This window comes from Gamsiella multidivaricata (assembly GCF_025024155.1).
Source record: "Gamsiella multidivaricata strain RSA 2152 chromosome Unknown BC939scaffold_54, whole genome shotgun sequence".
Lineage (NCBI taxonomy): Eukaryota > Fungi > Mortierellomycota > Mortierellomycetes > Mortierellales > Mortierellaceae > Gamsiella > Gamsiella multidivaricata.
The window spans coordinates 227007-245714 of record NW_026251762.1 but is presented as its reverse complement, the minus strand read 5'-3'; the positions used below and the strand labels follow the sequence as shown (position 1 = coordinate 245714).

Below are 18708 nucleotides of genomic sequence, written 5' to 3'. Positions count from 1 at the left end.
CAACATAAATAGGACTAAAGTAATCGATATATAGGTATACGCACTTTAGTATGACGAGCGAAATGCTTAGGAATATGTACAAGGCAAGGCCACCACCATTGCCACCACACTTTGGCGACGAGAGCGAGGACGACAACGGCGACAACGAGACCAGTGGCTCTTTTGACTCTCGATCTCCGTCGCCTGCAATACATCCATCCAAACTTGGAGGGGGCCCGTCCATCTTCAGCGTATCGAGCCGGTATGCACCTCTAGAATGGAATGCCTATTTTGACGAGAAACGACTGGTGACGGTGCCTGGCGAAAACGAAGGCGAGTCCGAGATCACGTTCAATGTATTCGAAACGCATGGAAAACCTGGGGCACCGTTGTTTGTGATGCACCATGGCGCTGGACTATGTGCACTGTCATTCGCATTAACCGCCAGGGAGATTAAAAAGATTGTTGGACAGGATGCAAGCATTATGAGCTTTGATTGTCGAGGACATGGTAAAGGAATTATTGCCATTTGAAAAGAAAAATCGGGCTGTTCTGTAAGTTTGTTCCCACATTGACCACGGCTCTGTCCTCTTCCTCTTTATGAACACAGGAGAGACAACGTCAGGCGATGAAAATAACCTGTCACTGGACCGATTGACAAGGGACTTGAAGAATGTTATCCATGCGGTTTACGGCAAGCAACTTCCTGAGATCATTCTGGTCGGACACAGGTAAGGAGCCTCACTGGGCATGGACAGGAGCAGCTGTAGGGACAGATATTATTCTACAGGCGACTCAGCATGCGTTCTTTCTTTGACTTCATTCAGTATGGGCGGAGCCGTGGTATCGGAAGCGGCATCGCGTGGAATGATCTCCAACCTCGTCGGAGTCGCTGTCCTGGATATTGTTGAAGGTGAGGCGCCTGATCATTCAGATGAAGGGCTATTGTGCTTATCCAGGGATACGTTGCTTATATTCTCCCTCCTTGAACCTGTAGGTGTGGCGATCGAGGCACTGGCGAAAATGAATGGATGGCTGCAACGACGCCCTAATATCTTTCGCTCCCTCGACAAAGTCGTTCAGTGGGGGTATGTTAACATTTTTATTCGCCAATATCGTTCTTCAAGAAACCTTAACTGGCAACTTGATCTTGAGTTCGATCTAACATGCCTCATTATCATTTCCTTCTTTCAGAGTAAAGTCAGGAACGGTTCGAAATTTAGAATCGGCACGGGTATCATTTCCACCCTTAGTGGTCCTCTCTAAAGATTCAACGATCGAGGATCCTAGTTATATTTGGCGTACGGACCTGGCCTCATCGGAGCAGTACTGGAAGGAATGGTTCACGGGCTTGACACAGAGATTCCTGTCTGCGAAGGCAGGCAAACTATTGGTCCTTGCTGGGACGGATCGACTGGACAAGGATATGACGATCGCACAGATGCAGGGCAAGTTCCAGTTGTTGGTCTTTCCAAACTCGGGACATGCGGTTCAGGAGGATGAGCCCGATAGAATGGCGCGAGAATTAGTCTCGTTCTGGAAGAGGAATGAGCGACTTGTTCTTCCACCGCGTCCCTTCCTCCCTGACCATTCTGCCTAAGAGAACAGAATAAAGCATGGGCATATGAGCCGCGTTTATTGCAGTGCCTTTTATTCTCGAGAGTGCAAAGCCCAATTGACGCAATTACTTCAGGTGACTGCCACACAGACGAGGGATTCGCCTGTGCCCGCTGCCTAAGAGCGTTTTGCTTTCCGCTTTCTTATATCAGGACACAAACAGAAGCAGACCTCGACAGATGGTGGCATCCTCAGGAGAAATCGACAGCGCCAGAAATGATCAGGCCGCGGCCGCGACCGCTATTGGGGCAGGAATAGGGCCTACAAACGCCTCCTCTCATAGTCGGAAACCGTCTCATCTGAGCATCGACTCCAAGACCGCCAATTCTGCATTTCTCCACACACTCAACTCACAACTTCAAATTGCTGCCAATAGCCAATACCATCAGCGCCATACTCAGAATCAAAGTCAGGACGCGTCGTCTGTCTCTGAGAATGATTTCCCACTGGCGATCGGTATTGACAGGGCAGCGCTCATTGCGCCCGACTTTAACACGGATGAGTTTTTGTCGGCACGACGACACTTGCCTTTAGAGGAACTCAAATCTCAGGTGGGGAGCGTGGACACGAGAATAGATTGCATGCTCATCAAAAAGTGTTCGTGGGCATAGTGACTAACGTCTTTTCGCATTGTTGGCCACTGCTCTATGATATGGGACGGGTTCGCAGCTCATTTCACATATGAAGGAGCTCAAGACGGAGCTCGTGGAGCTAATCAATAGCGATTACGCTGACTTTATCAATCTCTCGACCAATCTCAACGGCGTGGATCGCACGATGGAGGATCTCCGGAAACCGTTGGACAGGATGAAGGACGACGCGATTGTACGTTTTGTTTTGGTTTGTTAATGCCAGGCGAATTTGGCTTTTTTTTTCTGCGGATAGAGAGGTCTAATGCTGACAGTTACTACAATGCTAGGCGGTGAAAGCGAATCTTCAGTCGCTTGTTAATAGTCTAGAGCAAAAGCTGCAACATCGCGCCGAGATTCGGGAAAAGAAGGCCAGCTTGCAATTGCTCCTCAACATCTCGGAATCGGTAGCTAAGGTCGAGGGGCTGTTGCAGATCTCCAGCACTTCGGAAGCACCTACAGGACTGAGAGATACCAGTGAAAGGTACGAGCAAGTGTATGGTATTTGCTGCGATGCGCAGAAAATGTTCAAGGCTGCCGAATATCTTTTTAGCGCTCATTTAAACACTCGTTTTATTCGGCCATAGCATAAGCGTTGCAAAGCGACTTGAACGCGTGGCGATCGAATACAATCAGATGCAATACCTTGTCAGTAAGGGTGCCAATCTTCCATTCGTCGCTACTATTGACTGGGTGAGTTCTTGACAATTTGGAGGGTCCCTTCTCAATTGCCTATCAGTTTATTGACCACATTCACGTTTTTTACTCAACGGTGGACCTACTAGCGCCTGATCAGGATCAAGGAGACTATGAGTGAGAATTTATCGACTGTCCTTCGCTCGTGCATCCTCCCGCCACAACAGATCGAAGGCGATTCATCAGCCAACAAGGATTCTCTTTCGCAGTGTCTGAGGACATATGCATTGATCGACCAGACAACAGAGGCTGAAAAAGTGATCACCGATGACCTCCTCGCCCCATTCATCAACAAAGTAAGTATCTATCACAGAAATGCCCAGGATAATCATATAGGGAGCTTCTCTGCGTATCTGCTTTCTTATACTCTACTGTCATCGGCTCCTGAATAGACAATTACACGGTCAGCGCTTTCAGATCGGTCGCACACCCACTTCAACAGCGGACAGGACCAGCAGACACCGCTCGCCATTATATACAACCATGTCCTTGTGTTTATCGATACTCACTGTGGTGCCCTGATCAATGTGACGCAAAAGGAACTCAAGGGTACTAATTTTGACATACCCGTGAACTGCATCTGGGGCATCACCAGCCAGACGGTCTTGAAAAATATACCCCAGATTCTCACGCCTGGAATCCCGGATGACTTTCATCGGAATTATATGGATACGATGGAATTTATCTCAAACATCGAGGAACTTTGCGGATCGCGCAAGTCGTTGATGCGGTTAAGATCGCAGGCGAGTTACCAGGCGTTCATGAAGCGGTGGCAGCTACCGGCATACTTCCAGTTGAGATTTAGGGATATCTCTCTCTCGGTCGAGGACGCATTCCAGATGAATATCGATGTCAGCCAAAAATTGCCAAGCGCAGATGGTATGAACTGAGGCTTTCAAAGAAGATATTTGGCTTGCTGCCGATCGCGCTACAACGGCCAAGACTGACATGGTTTCATTCCCTCGGACGACTGTTTTAGTACGTCTGCCAGCGAGTATGGCTCTTATTCGGGCAATTGAGAGGTGCTGGGCCCCAGATGTGTTTATCTATGGAATCGCCTACAGCTTTTGGAAGTTCACCCTGCAACTCATGGCAAGGTATTCGTTCTGGATTTCGACCAATCTTGCCAAGGATTTAGACCTGCCTAAGGAAAGATCTGCTCAAGTAAAGAAAGACGACACCGGTTTATTTAATCTGAGTTCGCTGGACCATACATAGCAAGCATTGATGCTAATTTTATTTCTCTATATCGTCCACAGTCAAGGTCATCGTCTCCTGCGCCTGGAGCTACCGGTAGCATCGGACGTCAACAAGGCCGTTCCACGCCCGCACCTGGCGGCCCACTCCGCTCAACCGGACCCGCTGGCCGAGCATCACTGGAGGATATGATACTTCAGCAGCTTTCAATGGTTGTGAATGACGTCGACCATGTCACTACACAAATTCAAGAAATCTTTGACCAGCAGATCCAACCACGACTACCGCCAGCGATCGCAAACGAACCCGTTGTGATAGAGTCTTTTGAACAGAACTTGAATGCAATCCGTCAGGATGTGCCGGCGGTGCAGCAGCGGATCACAGATCTTCTCACAAAGCATTGTGTTGAGACGCTGAATCATGTTAAGAACCTAACCGCACGAGCAAGCGAGGGTCCGCCCAGGGAGCCCTCACAGTTCGTGCCGTTGATCCTTGCACCGCTCGCAAAGTACATTTCTGGATCAGGATCGGTTCTGAAAAGCGAGGCTAGGGACCGGTGGGCTCTGGAGGTGATCACCGCAACGACGAACCAATACAACACCATTCTGGCAGAACGACTGCTAGATACCAAGATAACTGAGGAGAGGACCAATAAGCTGAAGGCTGCTGCTGCGAAGTCGAGAGCCGGTGGTCTTTTGTCAAGAGCCGCGCCCATGTTACCCAATGCGTTCTCGTCCTCAGCATCACTGGATACTGAGACCAATATGTCGACAAACGACAAGCTGAGATTGCAATGCATGCTTGATGTCAAGTGTTACAAGACGGAGGTAAGTTAAAGATTTTACAGTTATTCCTCCGGAACAAGCATGAACACGGAGCGGACTTGGCCTACTTTTGCTTACATCCTAAACCGTTACATCGTGCCTCCGTAGCTGACCAAGTTTGCTATCAATCCGAACAAGTTCCAGCCATATCTGGATCTGGAGGCCAACACGCAGCCCTACGAGGGGTTACTCGCGGCTGCCACACAGAACTAGAGGGTCCGCCAGGAATATAATAAAACATCCTTGTGTCACACACACACTTGACTGCATCATGTTTGTTTTCGTGGACAAGCGTCCTTTATTCTCTCTGGTATTTATTTGATCCACACAATTGATGCAAATAGGATATGGTGATGTGCAAGCTTCACTTCGTATTTGCAAAAATTCCAACAGCAGTTATCAGATGCGAAAACCGCTTAGTACTCCTCCTGAATCTCCTCCTGCATGGAGTCAGATGACACCTCCTCGTAATCTTTCTCAAGGGCGGCCAAGTCTTCACGGGCCTCGGAAAACTCACCCTCCTCCATACCCTCTCCAACGTACCAATGGACGAATGCACGCTTGGCATACATGAGATCGAACTTGTGATCAAGACGGTTCCAAGCCTCGGCAATAGCGGTAGTGTTGGACAACATGCAGACGGCGCGCTGGACCTTGGCGACTTCACCGCCGGGGACAACACTGGGCGCCTGGTCGTTAATACCGACCTTGAAACCAGTGGGACACCAGTCGACAAACTGAATAGTACGCTTAGTCTTGATGTTGGCAATAGCAGCTGTAACATCTTTGGGGATGACGTCTCCACGGTACAAGAGACAGCAGGCCATGTACTTGCCGTTCTTGGGGTCGCACTTAACCATCTGGTTCGAGGTCTCGAAGCAGGCAGAGGTGATCTCCTGGACAGAAAGCTGCTCGTGGAAAGCCTTCTTGGCAGACAAGATGGGAGCGTAGGTCACCAAAGGGAAGTGAATACGGGGATAGGGAACCAAGTTGGTCTGGAACTCGGTCAAGTCGACGTTCAAGGAACCGACGAAGCGCAACGACGCGGTGATCGAAGAGACAACCTGGGCAATCATGCGGTTGAGATGGGTGTACGAGGGGCGGGCAACATCCAGGTTCTTGCGGCAGATGTCGTAGATGGCCTCATTATCAACCATGAAGGCGCAGTCGGTGTGCTCGAGGGTGGTGTGGGTAGTCAAGATCGAGTTGTAGGGCTCCACAACAGAGGTGGCCATCTCAGGGGCGGGGTAGACGGCGAACTCGAGCTTAGACTTCTTGCCGTAATCGACAGAGAGGCGCTCCAAGAGCAAGGCACCGAAACCAGATCCCGTGCCACCACCGAACGAGTGAAAGACAAGGAAGCCCTGAAGGCCCGTGCAGGCATCAGAGAGCTTGCGAACGCGGTCCAGGACTCCATCGACGAGCTCCTTGCCGATGGTGTAGTGACCACGGGCATAGTTGTTGGCGGCATCCTCCTTTCCGCTGATCAACTGCTCGGGGTGGAAGAGGCTAGAAGGTGGGAAAGAATGCAATAAAATACACGGTCAGTCATGGTGTGTATTACCTGCCGCTTCCATGATGTGTAACACTCCATCGAGCACAACAATCGTGTCATTTCTGCTCACCTGCGGTACGTGCCGCGTCTGACCTCGTCAACGACGGTCTCTTCGAGATCGACAAAGACTAAAAGTAGCAAAAGAAACGACCAGTGACGGATTAGCATGGACTCTGGAAAATAAGATTCGCTTCCAGGCCACCCAGTTGTCTCTCGCTATTCCAATCTCCATTTTCATCCCAACAAAACATCTGACGCTTATTAAGACGTAGAAAAATAAAAGCATATACTTACTGGCACGGGGAACGTGCTTGCCGGCGCCGGTCTCAGAGAAAAAGGTGCTCGAGGAGGAATCAAACTGGGACGACTGCTTGTCCGAGGCACTACAGCGAAGGATGAGCAAAAAGAGTGGCAAATAGGGTCAGCACAGATGAGATAGGAAGCAATCCTTTATCTCAATGCTCATCTGCCATCATCTTGCAGACGGTATGTCCGATTCAGATGAGGTACTTACACGGTACCATCGGGAGAGATGCCGTGCTCCAAGCAATAGAGCTCCCAGCAGGCGTTACCGATTTGGATACCGGCCTGGAGTTCAGAAAGAAAAATGAAGCATCATAAACATCAGTACACAAGGCCACGCCTGACAGTCCTAGACCATCATCCCACGGCAATGTCCAATCTTCATCAAACATAAAAGGCAACATCATCATCTTTCCACTCACCTGTCCGACGTGGATGCTGAGTTGAGGAAAAAAAGATTGCAGGAAGCAAGACAGCATCTGAGTGTTAGTCCGGTGCCAAGTCAGGAACAGGCCCCTTGAAGGACATCAAGGCAAGAAAAACGGGTTAAATTTGTACCTGATAACTTCACGCATGTTGATAAAGGATTAAAAAGATTGGAGGAGGTGTGTGAGTGAGTGAGTGTGTGTGTGTGGTGGGGTAAGAGAGAATAGGGGAGCCGGTCTGTTGGAGTCGTGTTAGGGGACTGAAGGAACCGATGAAGAGAAAAGCGAAACACAACAGCGCTCAACCTTTTTATTTACCGCTCGAACGAATGGGAAGGCAAGCACACGCGGGTAAGACGTTGCCAAAGCCACTTGCCACTTTTCATGTGCAAGCCTACGCGGTATGCGCGACGCTGTTGTTGAAGAATGGATTGGAAAGCCAGTAGTATTGGTATCCTTTATTTGCCCTTATATTTTAGCTGTAACGAGATATCAGTCGAAGGGATGTCGATTATATATAACTGCGGATCTTTGCCTGAGTAAGGGCCGTTTGTATCTTTGTTTAGACGTCCCATAGTGTTCTTCAGGTACTCCTCTGCTCTCTGCCGCGCAATGACCCTTTCCAGAGGACTCGCTATATCAGGTACAGGATCTCTTAAAGATGGTAGGGACTCTGTCTCTATGCTTCGCATGTTTTCCCCATCATCCACTTGCCTTAGTCGCTCGTCCGGACCTCGTTGATACTGCTGAATTACTTCTCTTTCAGGACTACTGTACAAAATTGAACAATAAACAACATAGTTAAAGCACCCATAGACTAGTGTCGCGTTCAATCATAGATAAAGGATCTTACCTATCGTCGAAAAAGCTTTTGTCGTTCCGCATGTCACGTACAGCTGGAGATACTCTGCAAACAATAATGCCACGATGTACAGTATTAGAAAATACGAACTACTTTCCAGTCGATGCCAGTGTACAGAACAATCGATCGTACCTTTTGCGCCTTATCACCGTTTCGGGGAGCTGCCTCTTCCTCGTAGCTGTCGGCTGAATTTCTACTGAAGGCAATGTGCCTGCCGTCGAGCTAGCGCCGACAACAATGACTTCTGGATGCGGTAATGGCCTCGTTGTCCGTTCGACAAAGGTTCGCTTTTGCTCTTTATCTAACTGGCTGTCCATTGCGTATTCGTATGTACCTGAGCTCTCCCGTGGTGTTCCAACATGCTTTTCCTGCTCATCCCGTTCTTCTTTTTCTTTTTGGCTAGAAGATAGATGCGAAGTTTGGCAGTGGCCCATGAATTGCGTCGATGTCCCTAGAGTCGATTCCTGAGGCAGTTCGGGCAGACTCGTGCCTCTTCCAGATGTATCGATGGTACGTCCCATTGTTGCTGAAGGGTTGAAGTAGGCAGCGCTGCCATCTGAATATGACAGTTCTTCAATTCCTGTCTCTGGCTGATGTAGATGATCGGAAGCTGGTGTGAGCGATAAAATGTTGGTACTCGCAAGCGCATCCAAACCAACAGCCAAGTGGCCCTCAAACTGACTGGAATCTATCAAGATTGAATGGTCATCTGGCATCAGGTTTGCGGAGGAAACAATGGGTACATCTTCAGTCCAACTATGCGCATATCATACCCAGCCTCCGAAGTCCAGGAAAGGCTCCTTTATATCGCTGTAGGGATAAACGTCTGCCGCCACGGACAGAATCTGTGAAGTCAGCGAAAAAAAGTAAAGCCATAGCGAAGGCAGGGTATGAGTGTCATAGCAGTAAAAACCATGCCCTCAAATGTAAGGAAATATAATACGCCCCAATGACTCCATGGATAATGTTTTACCTTCAATCCAGTCTGGCCGTAGGATCTTCATGGTGGGCTTTAGCCTGTGGCGTACCGGATACGGAGATCAAGAGTCAATGCGTCAGCGTACTATCTCAAAAGGAGTAGACAGCGAGCAACATTTGAAGAAGAAGCGACGATGCACCTGTCTGAACTGGAGGGTGTACGATCGGTGACAAAGGCAATATCGGCCTTTTCGAGTGCCTGTTCCTCGCCACCGTTCTTGGCTTCAAAAAAACAGGATATTATTAATAAACACGCCCACAACGCGCTTATTGCAGTTTGAACGTGTGACAGTGCGACTAGTGTTTCGGTCCTCTTACTCCAGGTAGCCTTGTACGCGTCCAGTTCTGGCGCAAACCATGCGTTGAAATTACGGAACATTATGGTGGTGATGCGCGGGTGCAAATCGATGGAGGAGATGCTACAGGAGTACCGGAAGTGAACTGTAATTCGGTGGCAACGGCTTCATTGGGACAGTCACCACTTGGGTACAAAGGCTAATCTTACGCATCCACCATTGTCCTGATGTACAGCTTCAAAATCAGCCAAGCATGTCAAACGTCGTGGATCTGGGATTCTTCGATGCCATCCAGGCTTCAATGGAGGCGGAAACAGTAGGACAATTCTCGTTACTTGCAACACAATCGCTTTAAATATGTTTTTGACTCTGGACTTGAACATGTTTTCAACAGACTGCCAAGGACAATATCCGCGCTGCCGTTCGAGAGCTTGACCGGACGAACAGAAACATCACCGCAGTATTGAACAGAGTCCATTCTAGTCCCATGGAACAAGGTAAGTCTACCCGTGAATGTCAGTTGCTTTTTCTTTAATAAGAAACGAGCTCATGTCGAAGCACAATGGCCCACACTAACTGTTCTCTTTGCCTATCTCGAGATAGTGCTCGCTTTATGCGCCCAAGCCCGCATCCATTTTGGAGAAATACAGGGACACATCCAAGCAGTGGCCAAGATTGTCCCCACCAACCATTACTACAAATACAATAATCTCTGGTCGGGCCCAATGCAGCAGGCGTGCTTTCTCGCAACGTTGATCATATATCTGGAACATGAGCGATTGATTACAGTCGAGGAACTGGAGGGATTTTTCGCTGGTAGGTCGGCGCTTACTTTATGGTTCCGGATCTGCCCACATTGTCCGCTCTTAAATGATAACTCACATTTGCTATTCTGTTCTCATGCATGAACCGATAGTTAAGGTCGATCTTAACAACGACATGACGGAATTCCAGATATCGATCGAGGAGTTTTTGCACGGCATTGTGTCTTTGACCGGTGAGCTGGTGGGTGAACAGCATGCAACCAAATGCTACATGGATCGGCACTTTTGTATCGAAATTGGACTACTACTAACACAGCAACACCCTTTCTATGTAGTCGCGGTTGGCTGTGAACGCTGTGACGGCAGGAGATTTCGCGCGTCCAGTACGCATTGGCAAGTTTCTCAAGGAACTTTATAGCGGTTTCCAGCTGCTAAACCTGAAGAATGATACGCTTCGCAAAAGATTCGACGGTATCAAGGTAAGGCACCTGGCACAGCATTATTCGGCTACAATACTTACATTATATTTCGATGATCTAAATCTATGTCTATATTTTCGTCTAGTATGACATCAAGAAAGTGGAGGAAATCATTTACGACTTGACAGTACGGAAGCTTGTCATGGCCTCCACAGAGCCAGCGCAGGGAGTAGATCATGTTGGAACGGAACTGCGCGCATAGGATGTGCCGTTGGCCAGCGGCTGAGAGGAGGTAGCCACAACGCTTTATGTCTCTCCATCCAGCTTTTTCTCTGCATTTGCTTTGTGGGCAAGGCGCACGAATTTGGTGTGACGCCCAAGAGCAACAACTCTGTCTCTGGTGGTAATCTCTACATCCGTAAAGGCGAGAGAGCCCCCAATTTTGAGACAACGAGAGTTCTAAGGAGCAGGACAGCAGAAATCACTCTTAGGACGCGCATATACACCAACATCAAACAATAAACAACCTAGTATCATCTTACAATGGACAATGTGTCATCCAGCTGAGCCGCAGACACAAAGGACACGCTAATGTCTATGACCATTTCGGTCAGTAACTTCGCCAGATTTAGTTCACCATTTATCATCCATCGCAAGCTTGCTGAACTTTACCTGTTGACATACCGGTGGCGAGCATGTCATCTGCGGCAATTGCTAATGATCCACCAACATCGACAATAGTGCTGAGAAGACCTCCATGGCATCCACCCAGTCGATTCTATAAGGACGAACAATTTAACTCAGTATGAGTTTCCAATGAAATGAGCATTTTGATCATGTTTTCAAAATCGGATTAAATACATACCAAGTGCTGGGGAGTAATCTTGAGTTCAGCATGGCAAGTGCCCTTTCCAGCAGAGATAAGCTTGAGCTACGGTTGCGTTATTGGCGTATAATGCATTAGTATGGGTATGTGGGATTGCCAGATGGGAGCTGCAGAGCGAGCCACTTACACCGGAAAGAGCATGGGCATCGAATCCGTCTTGCTGCACGTAATTGGTCCTAACAATTGAAAGATCCGTCAAAAAACCGCTGTCATTTTGTCATTGCGAAGATATCCACCCAGTGTCATCTCATACCAAACTCTCTTGACGCGGTTCAGGGCAGCCATGGTAATCAAGTGTGAGAAAGTGATGAGGAATCTTGAAAGTTGGAATGAGGGAAGATCAGGTCCTGGCTAAGAGTATCCGGAAACTCCCACGCTCCATGTGACTAGCAGACCAGCAGTCGTCGAAAAGTAGAACTGCCCGCGGCATACAAAAATTAAAATAGCTTTATTGGACGATATTTCGCCCTTCTTTCCATCTATGGCACCATTTTCGACCAGAACCTTGAGGTTGTCTCGGTGTTTGCAACGCGAGAAGCCGACATACAATTGCCTAGCACCAAAGACGTTCTGAGGAAGATAAACACCAACGTGGTCAAGTGTTTGTCCTTGCGCCTTGTTAATGGTCATGGCAAATGCAGGCTTGACAGGAAACTGGCGCCTAATGAACTTGATTGGTGTAAATCCGTCGTCCAGGGTCATGAGAGGTATGTGCGGAATAAGCGCCGTTCGGTTCTTGAAGTGCAACAATAGTCATATAGTATATATATCCGTGCACTGCAAATATTAGTAAGAATAGTTCTTTTCTCTACTCCCTTCGTCTTGTTACATTGGTAGCAAAGGAAAGTCACTCCACCATGTCCCAGCCAACGTCCACCAACCCTGTCATCCTCATAGCGCTTGAAACGCTTCTCCAAGATTTCGCACAACTTGACCTCACCCACCCCTCCGGTCTGCAGTTTGCCCAAGGCCGTCTGCGTCCACTCGTTGAAGCCCAATCCACTGCGCCCGCACTTGCTCGTGTCCACGCACCATCCCCAGGGCCTTACCGCGGAGAAAGAAATGCAACCAAGGCGCTCTGCTGGTTAAAAATGATCGAGCTTTATTTCTCCGTCGCTAAGGTCAAACAGACCGAATGGACCACCATTGCCGCGCTCCTCTTATCCGACAAAGCGGCAACATGGTGGACATACTGTTCCGTCCAGACCCAAATTGGGACTGTACTGGGAGTGAACCTTCACATTTAGGCCACTTCCTTTTTTATTCATGAAACTATTAAGCTATCTAATACTCCAAGCCCCAGATGGGGCTATAAAAACCCCTACCGGGAGTATAATAAACACACACGCTCTTTTGTCTCCTTGACTCACACTCAGGTACATAAAACACCACAGCCACCTTAATACAGACATTCGTTCCTACCCTGACTTCCTGACTTGTGTTACTGTTGTACTGTCGATGCTTCTCCACATGCGGAAGTTACGCCACAGAAAAGGCTTGAGATGGTGGGCTAGCACCTTGCAGGTACATAGGCAATTGAAAATGTCGTGCGGATCGAGATACTGTACGGTGTGGTCGGCCAGCTCAGGAATGTTGAAAGTGGTGATAATACAGGCGTTGGCTGTCATGGTGATATATGAGGTGTGAGTTGTGTGCAAAGGACGAAAGCGAGATAGGCAGTGCAGGGAAATGTGGGAGGTGACAAGATATTGGCCTCTTAAATAGACATGTGTCGAAATGAGCTCATGCTCAAAGAGCCTGGGGGCGAAGCAGTAGCAGCGCAGCGGACAACATTTGATACACTCCATCTTACTTGCCGATCTGGATCAACTATCTGTGAACATTTCCCAAGAGAACCCTAATATGTTTAGAACTTAGTTCCCCATTGGAGGCACACCATTCGTTGTCCTTCGCACACACACAGGCACAGACGCAGGTGTGTTTTTGACCCACGCCTCTCTCAACCTCCCCAGTGCCCATCCTCTCCACACTCCCACTCTCGCGCCCCTTAACCCCTTGCATGGAAAGAGAGAAAAAAAGAAGGGAGATGTTGTTCTTTCGAACAAATCTATAGAACAATGGGCTTAATCTCAGCAGATCGTAGCAACAAGGCTACTCTACTGCTTACAATATCCCGTTCAATTAAAGTCGTCTGCAACGAATTTAGTGTAGGTGGCAAAATGCTGGTTATGTGAAAATGGATCTCCTCCATGAATGCATACAAAAGCTGACGTTCAGATGTCATTCCTTGTCTTTTAACAGTGGAGTGCCTTCACCGCCAAAGGCAACGGAATCGCCTGGGATTTGATCCGCCAGATGGCGTCTCCAGAGGAGACTGCGAATACCAAGCTTTGGGATGCAGAATGGGGTCCTGACACCAACAGTGCGACGATGAACGAGGCCAAAGACTTCTTGATTCCTATGGGAGGTTGCAAACAGTCAGTGGTCGGAGGGGTTCTAGGGTGGAATCAGAGGTTTATTCGATTATTGATTGTTATCTAATCCTACGTTTGAAGAGCTCTTATATACGAAGGATGTGGCTAGGCACAGTTGTGCTGGAATGCTCTAGAAACTGGACGCAGCATGGTTATGACTATGATATCATGCTCGAATAAACTGTTGTACCTGTTTGCAGAGGCACTCTGGGTGATTTTATTAATGTCACTTCTCATGAATGGATTTCTCTGGTTATGCTAGAGGACAAGTTGTTCGAAACCTAGCACCATGGTCGAATTGTCATCATTGGCGGTGGCGAGTTTATATGGCGTGATATATGCACCTGATACGCTGGTGAGAGAGAGTTTGGCTAGTAAGTCGGGTTTTCTCGAGAGGAAGTTGTATTTTCTGTTGGGGTTGACCGAGGTTTATTGAAAGAATTGAAGGTATTTAAGTATTTGATAACAGTTATGTAAAAAAGAGGAGGAAGCAGTAAAGGTGCTAGACTGAAAGCCGTGGCATTGAAAATAGTAAAATAGCAACATGTGAGGTCGGTCATAAATGGCGCAACAGTAACAACTGGCGTAGGCACCTTGATGCAGCCTTTTCTCAGCCATAACTGCTGGCAGGGTGTCCTTAGCTATCAAACTCCTTGGGAGTTCCGATACACCCAGTGACCTCACAATCGCACCACTGGGTACAGACAGTGTTGTATATGCGATACTGAATCTGTCCATGGCTATCGCAAATGTATCCGTAAGTGAGGTTACATCTTCCCCACAGGTCGTAGTCGCCAATGCAATCCATGTCGTATTAGAACTTGACATTTGGATGAACTTGTGTCGCGTTGGTGGGGATACTTCTCGCAAGCATCCCGCCTGTTCCAATAAGACTAAGGATGGGTATTAACTGCACTTCTCACGGCTCTGGCAATCTGAAGCCAATTCTCGTTGACTGATTGGAAGACTATTACTGTAACATCGCCACCGGTCTCGCAAAAGAGTGGGGGGTCTCCTCGTCTTTGGAATTCTGCTACGATGGCTGCCTTGAGTTCCTCGTGCCTGGCTTCTTGGGTATATCGGCACAGACGTACGGGTGTTTCCGCGTATGTGTTTACTAGTATGAACTCCAGTTTGATAGTGTTGTTAGAATGTAGGAGGTGGAGATAGGGTATATTTTCTTTCCAAGTCCCCCGCCTTTTATATTTCAACATCGCCCCCATTTTCTCCTGACCTTGCGCCTTTGTTTGCGCATTGCAGCTTTCAGAGCCGGCATGCGCAAGGGGGGGATGTGGCGTAATAAAAAAAAGCACATTCAACGCTCTCTTACCTCGCTCCCTTCATCCCCGGAAAAAGGCATTTCAATGCCCCCCTGAAAATTGAGTTTGAAGTGGGATTACTCCTTAGTCTATTTTATCCTTTCGAACAAAGTCATGCTCTCGGGTCTGATTCCGACAGAAAGATGGAATTGAAGGGGTGAGAAAGTCAGGTGAAGGTTGAGTTGCCCAACCGGCCCGGGCGAGCACTCTTCTTGAGCTTTACCTGCACCTACAGTTCGCTCCTCTTTCATGGAGTTTGTGCGAATGGTGTTTGGTCTGTGGTCGAATAGATCCTGGTTACCAGAAATTGGGCCTGAAGACGAGCAAACGCGCCCGTTCACTAGCCCCTGCTGAGCGAGCGACCTTTTGAAAGTGGCTCGCCTTCAAGCTGTACGTTGTAGAGACTTACAGGTTTGCCTGGGAAAACTGCTGCGTTTTTGTTGACATTACAGCCAAAAGTTTAATATCGAATCCAACGTTCCGAGTCTTCGCTTTGACAGACACAGCAGTGACCTTGTGCACAAACTATGACCTAGCAATTTCTCGCTAGCACAAACCAAAAAGTCCCAATTGTCGAATCAACCATTCGCGAGCCTTCGCTCTGATAGACGTGAGAACTACTTGGTGTTTGATTGGTGTAGAGACGTACAACTTTGTCCTGGATAATTAGTGGCGAGCTAACTCGGAACGAATCCGATTAGCAGCACATGCAACTTATCCGTTGAATTTGGTGCCACAAAGATCGCTTCCGGGTTGACTCTTGGCGAATCACAAAAAAAATTTACTTCGCAACAGCCGATTCTTGCAACAACGTTCGTCACTTGAGGACATGAAGGGGAAAAAGGATGCATGGAAGAGAAAGAGGTCGAAGGGAAGACATTGCGGCGGGCAGGCAGGGCGCGATGGAAACAAACACGCCATCTGTCTGAGTTCAATCAACGGTAGGGTTATGGCCATGTGAATGCGATAGGATGTCACAATTGCTCAGAACACGAGTACCAGCATGTAGCTTATCATTTTATTTACTATCTCACCTAGGAACTTGCTCCAGATCATGGATTAGCAAATATAGACTATCCAATGGTATGCTGCACGTTCCTCAGCTGAAATAGCAAAACAGGTTTTTTCCCCTCGCCCTCTTTCTTTCCTCGCCTAGTGGACTATGTCACGCCTGGGTGCATACTGCACGTAATTGATTTTAAGTTACATTTTAACGCGACGGTATCCGATTTGCATGCATGATCTCACTGCTGTGCTGTGGTGTGCTGTGCGACATTGGCTCGATTCAAATAAAAATTTCTTCTGTGCATTTTGTGTTTGCATTTGTGGAGGTCGGCATGAATCCTATGCATAAAATTTATATTTTTTTATCTTCCCTTGATTTTGAGTCGTGCCATTTGGATACGAAGTCCTGCAGCACAGCAGTGAGATCATGCATGCTCTCCTTCTTCGGATGTAGTTCCGAGTCATAACCTAAAAACTTAAAAACTTCCATGTCCTTGGATATTTTCTCAAAAAATTGGCTCGTGGAATCGTTCTTGGGAATGAAGGTTGACCAAATCCGAGGATAAGATACCAAATTTGAACGGAATGTGCAGTACGATCAAGCATACAACTGGGAGAGATTGTACTTAAATCATAGCTTTGCCGAGGATTGAGGGCATAAAAGTCGTTACTCACGCGGGCGGTACGCTTTTTTCATTCTTCGTTTCCACACCTCACGCGGCTTCACTTTTTTGTTCTCAGTCACCAGGACTCCATATAACAGATATAACATTCACATTCTAAGATGAAGCGCCAGTAATGATGGGAGTTAAACTTATTGGTATGGTCTTCTACATCTTCATGTAGGTTACTTTACAGTACAATGCAATTACCTCTATTGGTCAACGTCTTATTAGCCGCGTGCGTTTGCGTTGCAAGAGGGCGCCCGATTAATTCCACCGATATTGGGATAGACGTAGCAGTGGTATATGACCTATTCTGCTCCGACGGTCCCCTCGGCTATGCTTGCAGACATGCTTGTTCCTGTAATCAAAACAATGGAAGATTAATATGTCCGGTATATCTCCCAGATGGCACCTATAAGGGTGTGCCAAGCACACACTGCTCCACTGACAAAACACCTCCAGCTGCCGACTGCCAGTGTACTGCTCGGGCTGAATGCATCCCGGGACACAATTTGTGTTAAAGCCGTTCAAATCAAAGGCCTGAGAGTTATCTAGGCATAGCTACGTTTTAACCCTTGAATAAAGATCAACACTGGTCTCCTTTAAATCCAACGTTTGGTAGTAGAAAGAACCACCATAGAAGGATTAAAAAACATCGCAACAGGCAATTTATTATCCAGTTTGCGTAGTTGTGCGTTAGACCCTTGTATTCAGACTGGGAGTTTCCTTACTCCATACAACTGTAAAAGAACTACTGTGCGCAACAAAAAGTTCATATGTTTTTTGCAAAATTCGAGTTTTTTCTTTATAACTCCGCGTTCGTACATTTGATTGCTCCAGAACTTCGGAGAACTATACCTTGGTATTACATCCATCACTGTGTGAGTTGCGAAAAGGATCTGCTTACACTATGGATTTCTATGCGATTTTAAAGTCGCATGTCCATATGAACTTTATTTTTTGGATAAATGTTGATTGTCAATTCCTTTATTGATATCCCCGATCTTTCTTCCTTTAATGCTCGATAGGGCCTCCTTTACTTCTGTAGACCATCGCGATGCGCTGAGGCATGCTGTCGTACAGTTTATGGATAAAGTCTATGGGAATATTTGTCCATATGTCCTGCACTCTCTCCCATAACTCCTCCATGTTCGCTGGTGCCTTTGGGTAATGTCCGATCTTGCGTTTAATATGCGTCCACACATGCTCGACCGGATTAAGGTCTGCTGAGTTGGCAGGCCACTGCAGGATTTTGATCTTGGCCTTGGAAAGGAACTTCTTGACGGCTTTTGCGATATGGACCTTGGCATTGTCATGCTGAAAAGCAAATTTTGTCGGATCCATGTCATACCAATCCCTGGATTGGAGAACATAGGAATTGAGGACATCCACGTACGCCTCAGCGGTGATCCTGCCCCGGGTCCAACAGGTATCCCCTACGCCGTAATAGGTGATGCAACTCCAGATCATCATTTTGCCACCGCCACTTTGCTTGGTTTTGTTGGTTTGAAATGTCCTGAGCGTTTTGTCTTCGGGCTTTTTGTAGTAGAACTCACTTCCCAAGGACCCTATCTTGCTAATTATGCTTTCGCCTGAGAACATTATATCACGCCATTGCTCGGCAGTCCAATGTAAATGGTCGCGAGCGAATTTGTACCGATTCTCGATTTGATCGTCCGTCATATCAGGCTTCTTAGGCTTGACGTATCCTTTCAACCCTTGCTGTCTAAGATAGCTCCGGATGGTCTGTACATGGACCTGAACACCTTGTGTCGAAAGGACAAGTTCCTGACCGTCATGTGGAGTTAAAAGTTTTCCGGTTGACATTTTTCGGGCTAAAAGAGTCTTCGTGGT

General features: G+C 47.6%; 8 protein-coding genes across 8 annotated transcripts; 4 read left to right on the top strand and 4 right to left on the bottom strand.

Annotated features, from left to right (window-relative positions):
- Positions 1-62: 62 nt before the first annotated feature.
- On the top strand, positions 63-1579 carry BC939DRAFT_505240 (Alpha/Beta hydrolase protein; the record flags this gene model as incomplete). The annotated part of the gene is made up of 5 exons (XM_051560630.1): positions 63-489; positions 590-710; positions 807-892; positions 977-1067; positions 1174-1579. The coding sequence occupies 5 exons, from the start codon at positions 63-65 to the stop codon at positions 1577-1579; spliced, it is 1131 nt and encodes a 376-aa protein (XP_051409950.1).
- Positions 1580-1775: 196 nt separating this feature from the next.
- Positions 1776-5155, top strand: BC939DRAFT_505239 (oligomeric golgi complex component, COG2-domain-containing protein; the record flags this gene model as incomplete). Its single annotated transcript, XM_051560629.1, has 9 exons — positions 1776-2147; positions 2266-2421; positions 2516-2709; positions 2813-2918; positions 3011-3217; positions 3314-3800; positions 3901-4085; positions 4181-4945; positions 5051-5155. 9 exons carry the CDS (start codon positions 1776-1778, stop codon positions 5153-5155), a joined length of 2577 nt encoding a protein of 858 aa, XP_051409949.1.
- A 68-nt stretch (positions 5156-5223) lies between these two features.
- On the bottom strand, positions 5224-7576 carry BC939DRAFT_487508 (Tubulin/FtsZ, GTPase domain-containing protein). Its single transcript, XM_051559354.1, has 6 exons — positions 7359-7576; positions 7223-7238; positions 7012-7085; positions 6792-6880; positions 6568-6625; positions 5224-6451 (listed from the first exon to the last, which is right to left on the bottom strand). The coding sequence occupies exons 1-6, from the start codon at positions 7373-7375 to the stop codon at positions 5359-5361; spliced, it is 1347 nt and encodes a 448-aa protein (XP_051409948.1). The 5' UTR covers positions 7376-7576; the 3' UTR covers positions 5224-5358.
- BC939DRAFT_458581 (uncharacterized protein) lies at positions 7577-9600 on the bottom strand. The gene is made up of 7 exons (XM_051556623.1): positions 9384-9600; positions 9206-9287; positions 9061-9104; positions 8861-8932; positions 8220-8775; positions 8079-8132; positions 7577-7996 (listed from the first exon to the last, which is right to left on the bottom strand). The coding sequence occupies exons 1-7, from the start codon at positions 9442-9444 to the stop codon at positions 7684-7686; spliced, it is 1182 nt and encodes a 393-aa protein (XP_051409947.1). The 5' UTR covers positions 9445-9600; the 3' UTR covers positions 7577-7683.
- BC939DRAFT_458578 (uncharacterized protein) lies at positions 9601-11093 on the top strand. Its single transcript, XM_051556622.1, has 6 exons — positions 9601-9677; positions 9756-9858; positions 9965-10177; positions 10278-10366; positions 10461-10604; positions 10690-11093. The coding sequence occupies exons 1-6, from the start codon at positions 9615-9617 to the stop codon at positions 10804-10806; spliced, it is 729 nt and encodes a 242-aa protein (XP_051409946.1). The 5' UTR covers positions 9601-9614; the 3' UTR covers positions 10807-11093.
- Positions 10617-11775, bottom strand: BC939DRAFT_241518 (HotDog domain-containing protein). The gene is made up of 6 exons (XM_051550940.1): positions 11684-11775; positions 11558-11606; positions 11410-11475; positions 11217-11322; positions 11087-11139; positions 10617-11003 (listed from the first exon to the last, which is right to left on the bottom strand). The coding sequence occupies exons 1-6, from the start codon at positions 11713-11715 to the stop codon at positions 10851-10853; spliced, it is 459 nt and encodes a 152-aa protein (XP_051409945.1). The 5' UTR covers positions 11716-11775; the 3' UTR covers positions 10617-10850.
- A 463-nt stretch (positions 11776-12238) lies between these two features.
- On the top strand, positions 12239-12677 carry BC939DRAFT_494813 (uncharacterized protein; the record flags this gene model as incomplete). Its single annotated transcript, XM_051559616.1, has 1 exon — positions 12239-12677. Exon 1 carries the CDS (start codon positions 12288-12290, stop codon positions 12675-12677), a length of 390 nt encoding a protein of 129 aa, XP_051409944.1. The 5' UTR covers positions 12239-12287.
- A 27-nt stretch (positions 12678-12704) lies between these two features.
- On the bottom strand, positions 12705-13563 carry BC939DRAFT_458574 (uncharacterized protein). Its single transcript, XM_051556621.1, has one exon. It carries the CDS (start codon positions 13236-13238, stop codon positions 12849-12851), a length of 390 nt encoding a protein of 129 aa, XP_051409943.1. The 5' UTR covers positions 13239-13563; the 3' UTR covers positions 12705-12848.
- Between the last annotated feature and the right edge of the window lie 5145 nt (positions 13564-18708).